Raw genomic sequence first — 6,170 nt, forward strand, 5'->3', positions numbered from 1 at the left:
TGTGGTTACAACACATTAAAGTTAATAAAAATTGAATTCTCAACATTCATTAGGAAATCCGGCAACAACGTATCCGGTTAGAATAATTACATGACATTATAGCGCCCTTGCGAACTCACACGAACACACCCGAACACACACACACACACACACGAACACACTCGGACACACACGAACACACACAAACACACCCGAATACACTCGAACACACACGAACAGACACGAACACATACGAACACACACACGAAAACATACGTACATACACGAACACACACGAACACACACGAACACACACGAACACGCACTAACACACGCGAACACACACGAACACATTCGAACACACACGAACACCTCCGAACACACACGAACACACGCGAACACACGCCAACACACACGAACACCTCCAAACACCTCCAAACACACACGAATACACACGAACACACCCGAACACATACTAACATATACGAACACACACGAACACATACGAACACATACTAACACACACGAACACATACGAACACATACGAACACATACGAACACATACGAACACATACGAACACATACGAACACATACGAACACATACGAACACATACGAACACATACGAACACATACGAACACATACGAACACATACGAACACATACGAACACATACGAACACATACGAACACATACGAACACATACGAACACATACGAACACATACGAACACATACGAACACATACGAACACACACGAACACATACGAACACATACGAACACACACGAACACAGACCTTAAGACTCAACCTTGGTCCATCTACAATGTTTATATAACAGTGAACCAAAAAGAAATTTTTAACGTTTGTTAGAAAGTCCGACAACAACGCATCCAGTTATTGTGGTTACAACACAGCCGCGAATCGGACAGGAGAGGTGAAGCCCTACAAGAAGTTTTCTCGACACTGAACCTAATTGGTAAGAGCGCCGCGAGGTCCATCATCGACCTGACGTTCATTAACAGCGCCCTTGCGAACTCACACGAACACACCCGAACACACACGAATAACCGCGAACACATTCGAACACATGCCAACACACACGAACACACACGAACACACGCGAACACATACGAACACACACACGAAAACATACGTACAGACACGAACACACGCGAACACACACCAACACACACCAACACACGCGAACACACACGAACACACACGAACACACGCGAACACACACGAACACACGAACACACGCGAACACACACCAACACACACGAACACACGCGAACACACGAACACACGCGAACACACACGAACACACGAACACACACACGAACACACACGAACACACACGAACACATACGAACACCTCCGAACACACACACATGAACACACTGACCTTAAGACTCAACCTTGGGTCTCAGACACCACCAAAAAGACAGCAATATGGACATGTGGTAGACTGCCGTTCGAACAGGTATCTACTCACCCAACCCGATGGCTCGTCAGGGCCATGATAGGGGGGGTTCAACTATATAGCTGCTATGCACCACCGAGTGCATCATTCGAAGAGTTCGAGAACTTCCTCGGCATCTTAGCAGAGGACGTGAGAAGACACGAGCCAGCCGCCATCTCCGGAGATTTCAATGCTTGGTCCATCGAATGGGGCAGCCGCGAATCGGACAGGAGAGGTGAAGCCCTACAAGAAGTTTTCTCGACACTGAACCTCATTTTGATGAATGAGTGGACTAGGAGTACCTTTAGTAATGGCGCCGCGAGCTCCTTCATCGACCTGACGTTCATTAGCAGCGCCCTTGCGAACCCAGACGAACACACGCGAACACACACACACGAACACACCCGAACACCCGAACACACACCAACATACACGAACACACGACCACACACGAACACACACGAACACACGAACACACTGACCTTAAGACTCAACCTTGGGTCTCAGACACCACCAAAAAGACAGCAATATGGACATGTGGTAGACTGCCGTTCGAACGTTTATAGGCGGGTACGTGCGAAGTGAAAGTGTCATTATTATTTTCTTCAATGCCGAATCTGTTCCAAGTGAGCGATTATTCTCGAAAGCTGCAGCAAAAATAGGGTCTAGATTACCTAAGCTTCTTTTCCTGAACTCCCGTTTCAAGATTTTTGAACTAACAATAAATAATAAAAGTGTTTTAATGTGATCAATTGCGTTAATACTAGAGTTGTTTATCAAGATCAGCTGATTTGACATTTTCTTTTAACATTATCAGTAATTGAATAGCCATCTTATTCCAATTTTTGTCTCTATATACTTTCTGATGTTTTTTTGACGTTTTTTGTTGTGATACTTTATAATCGGAATGTAGGGAATTAACTTTTTGTTAGTTTCTGATGGCGCAACTTTCTGTCAAATCTTTTCGATTTATTGTTAGTTTAATAACCCAATTTATGGTCAGTTTTTTCGATTACAAAGTTTCTATTTATTCAATTCTCTCGATAATCAAAGTAAAAAATGGATAATTTTTGTTTCAGAAAAGAAAAGGCATCCCCAACGTACTGTATTAAGAACATGAAAGCTATTTTTGAATCAAAGTCAAAACAGTAACTGTTAATAAATTAATTTAAAATAAAGTATTAGAGTTTTTGCAAATTCTATAATGTAGCAAATTGACCAAATGTTATTTACTTTGTAAAAATGAACTTCACATTTAATGTATATATATTTTTTAGTGTTTTTTATTTTGTATGGCCTAGTTTTTTGGTTTGTACGAAAAATTTTTGTGATTTATGATGACGTATAAATAAAACATGGTTTGTTTTAAGATACTCCAAAAAAGTGTAATTTTGTATCGTTCTTTGAAAAATTACATCTTCAACAACTTTACTTTTAATAGATTGTTCATGTTCAAATGACTCGCCGATCATTGTTTTGGTTTACTATTTTGTTTTTTTTTTTTTTCGATAAATAGAATTTAGTATTTCAGTTATTTGTGTAAGCCTACACTATAATTCAATTCTTTGTTTATGGTGTTTACTCATCCAGGAACTTGTTTGATGGTAAATGTTACACATACGGTGTTTCTTGCTCACTCAATTTATTTATACATTACAGAAACAATCAATTATGCACTAAACTACTCCCTATTTATTATAATTATCCACTAAGACTTCCATTCAATTATTTACTGTCTTTTTCGATGATATTTATTCAAAAAGAATTTCTCGTTAATTCGGTTTTAGAATGTAAACATACAAAAAGGCTTCAAATATTTCCGCTTTATTTTCACGCAATTTGTACCCAGCGCGACCACCAAACTTTTGATTCTATTAAAATAATCAAACAGGACTGGATTCATGTCGTGGACGAGTTCGTAACATTTACTATTTTTTGTTATGAAGAAAATTGTTATTGTATAAAGAACTACAAAATATACTCTTATCATTTTGGTATAGATTAGTCTACAAATTGTTGTGTACTGCCAAACCATGCGAGCTTTAGAAAATCTGTAAAACTTTTAAAGTTTTTTTAAGAATTTTTTTATCAAACATTTTTAAGTAGCGATCACCGAGGGGCGTAGCTTGCCCTAGAGGTGGACCTTGTATTATGATGTGTTGGGGGACCCTTCAATCTAACTGCAGAGAAGTCCAAATTTTAAACAAAAAAAAGCGCTGGTATTAAATAATATTTTTTCTCAAATTTTTTAATTAAATCTATAGCTGTGGATAATATTTCATGGTTTTAGGGGGGGTCCTGTAATCACTTATAAAGTTACTTCAACTGAAAACTGATTTTTAGCAATATTAGTTTTTATAATAGAATAAAGTAGGGGCACAAATGAGAAATATCTTCTAAATAACTTGATTTTTATTTAAATTTTTTAACAAAAAACTTGATATTTTGTGACTGGTATCGCCTATACTGTTAACAAGGGCTTCCGTTATATTTGTATCTCAGTGTACATTGATGGTATTCCCTGTATATGATGTTTTGGCATAATTGAAAGTTTAATTTCACTTTTAAAATAAAAAAAATAGTAGTGCAAACTTAAGTTAGATAAATTTTACATTTTGAAATTATATTAAAATGAATTTTCAAAATTAAAAAAAATTGTAGTGTACTCTAGTTGATTTCTAATGAATTTATAGAAATAGTGCACATTATATTCAAGTTGAATCCATCAAAAAGGATTATAGTAAAAAGAACATGAAGAAAAATAGCATTCTGGTCCAGGATGAAGTTTTTTATAGAACTGAAACTTGTTGAGCAAAATCTGTGAGTGATAGTATGCGAACACAAATGCAGTGAGCTGATGCCTACTAAAAACCACCCAATCCCAGCCCTGTAGAGGAAGAGTTTTCCTATATCAGATCCATTTCAATAATAAACCTACACGAAATTAAGCCTATATCCCTACTAAATACCTCATCAAGTCTCCCTTTTCTAAATTCTGTAGTAGATACATTAAGAAAAAATGAGTCGGCACTTTGATACTTAAAGCAATTTTATTATATACAGCAAACACAAAACAGAAATATTGTATAATTTGAAATGGTTTTTACAAAACAGAAAAAAAGTAGTTAAAATTCAAACAAATAGAGATATTGAGCAAAAAGTAGCTAAGCCAACTCAAGAAAAAACTAGTACCTATTTAGTGTCTTTCAATAATAATCAAAGTAGTACTAAAAAATTTAATTCACAACAACATAACAACTCATTTCATTTTCTTCCTTATATTATCCTGGGCTTGTTTAATTTGATTTTGAAAGTTAGATGCTACATCTCTCATCAAACTTCTAAATTGTTCGGGATTTAATTTTTCATGTAGTCTTTGTTCTTCTATAAAGTTTTTTCCTGAAAACATTATTCTAACGGCTATTTGTGCTGCTTTTCGCATCGGGTAAGATTCACTAAGTCTATTGACCAACTGTTCATTATTAGCTATTAGCCTCATTAGAAACCGAAATATCATTTTTAGGACTTTTGTAGATCAAATGGATACATAAAACGGTACTTCTGAAGTAATTCTTGTTTGAGTCGTAATTGTGTTTTCAGAGCTTCCAGATGATTTAGTTGTTGTTCTTTACTGTAGTCTATACCAGGCAGCATACGTATCTACATAATATTTTCAACTAATTTTTGGTATAATGATGCTATAATTACCTTACCTCAGCACGTGCTTGATCTAATCGTTTTTGCAACTCCAATACTTTTTGTGAACAATCTTGCGAATCCCTAGTCTTTGCGGAATTGTCGTGATGATTATCTTTATCGACACTAAAATAGTTTGACAATCATAACATGTTTACGTAATGAATTAACCTTACCCTTTAATAATATCGTAAATTATAGGCAATATTTCTATGTTGAGATCTTCTACGTTCAGAATTTTGTTATTATTTTCAATCCTTTGTTCCTCAATGTCCATTTTTTAAATTCATTGATAAATAACCACTAAAAACTCAACAAACTATAATTCGCCATCGTAAACCTAAATTAAACAGTGATGCCAGATGGTTAGAAGGAAAAATCGTGAGGTCACTAATAAGAAAATCGTGAGAAATCATGAGAAACCGGATAATTTCTAAATAAAGCTACTGGAGCGAGAATAAAAGTAGAAAATTCACGTAGCTAATATTTTATTTAATTACATACTTTTATAAAAATACGGATAAGTTTCTAAATAAAATTAACCAAAACTCCAACCCAAAATAAAATTAAATATACCTAATAAAGGAATGGTATTATTTATGTAAAAAGAGATCTCATAAAATGGATTTATTCAGTCCGAATCTGAATCACATTTTTGGGAATTCATTGTTGCACAATCTAATTTATTTGTTAAATCTGTAGAAACAGTGAAGTTGTATTTGAATTTGAAACTGAACTTTTTGTTAAAAGAAGCCCTTCCAACATTGTGGTTTTAAAGCAATTCGTCAACTGAATTTTGTTAAGATTTACTGAAAACACTTCAATAATTCATATCGTCGAATGTAGATGACATACACATATCGGAAAATATTTGATATTCCTCTTCTTGAAGCGACGAACGACATTCCCTAATTTTTTCTCCTGGTACTGGTTATAAAATATTTATAGTTTTGTTTTCATTTATGTCAGTAGTGAATGAATATTATGGATATGATATTTATATTTTCAAAAATAAAAAAAAACGTGAAAATA

The 6,170-nt window shown here is 34.9% G+C and overlaps 1 protein-coding gene and 1 long non-coding RNA gene across 2 annotated transcripts; one reads left to right on the forward strand and one right to left on the reverse strand.

Moving 5' to 3' along the window:
- Positions 1-1,956: 1,956 nt before the first annotated feature.
- Positions 1,957-2,825, forward strand: LOC130898662 (uncharacterized). Its single transcript, XR_009059920.1, has 2 exons — positions 1,957-2,012; positions 2,522-2,825. It is a non-coding gene; the product is annotated as an uncharacterized LOC130898662 (long non-coding RNA).
- Positions 2,826-4,664: 1,839 nt separating this feature from the next.
- Positions 4,665-5,756, reverse strand: LOC130898661 (mediator of RNA polymerase II transcription subunit 9). Its single transcript, XM_057808106.1, has 3 exons — positions 5,315-5,756; positions 5,156-5,264; positions 4,665-5,102 (listed from the first exon to the last, which is right to left on the reverse strand). The coding sequence occupies exons 1-3, from the start codon at positions 5,413-5,415 to the stop codon at positions 4,962-4,964; spliced, it is 351 nt and encodes a 116-aa protein (XP_057664089.1). The 5' UTR covers positions 5,416-5,756; the 3' UTR covers positions 4,665-4,961.
- Positions 5,757-6,170: the final 414 nt, after the last annotated feature.

This window comes from Diorhabda carinulata, chromosome 10, assembly GCF_026250575.1.
Source record: "Diorhabda carinulata isolate Delta chromosome 10, icDioCari1.1, whole genome shotgun sequence".
Taxonomy (NCBI): domain Eukaryota; kingdom Metazoa; phylum Arthropoda; class Insecta; order Coleoptera; family Chrysomelidae; genus Diorhabda; species Diorhabda carinulata.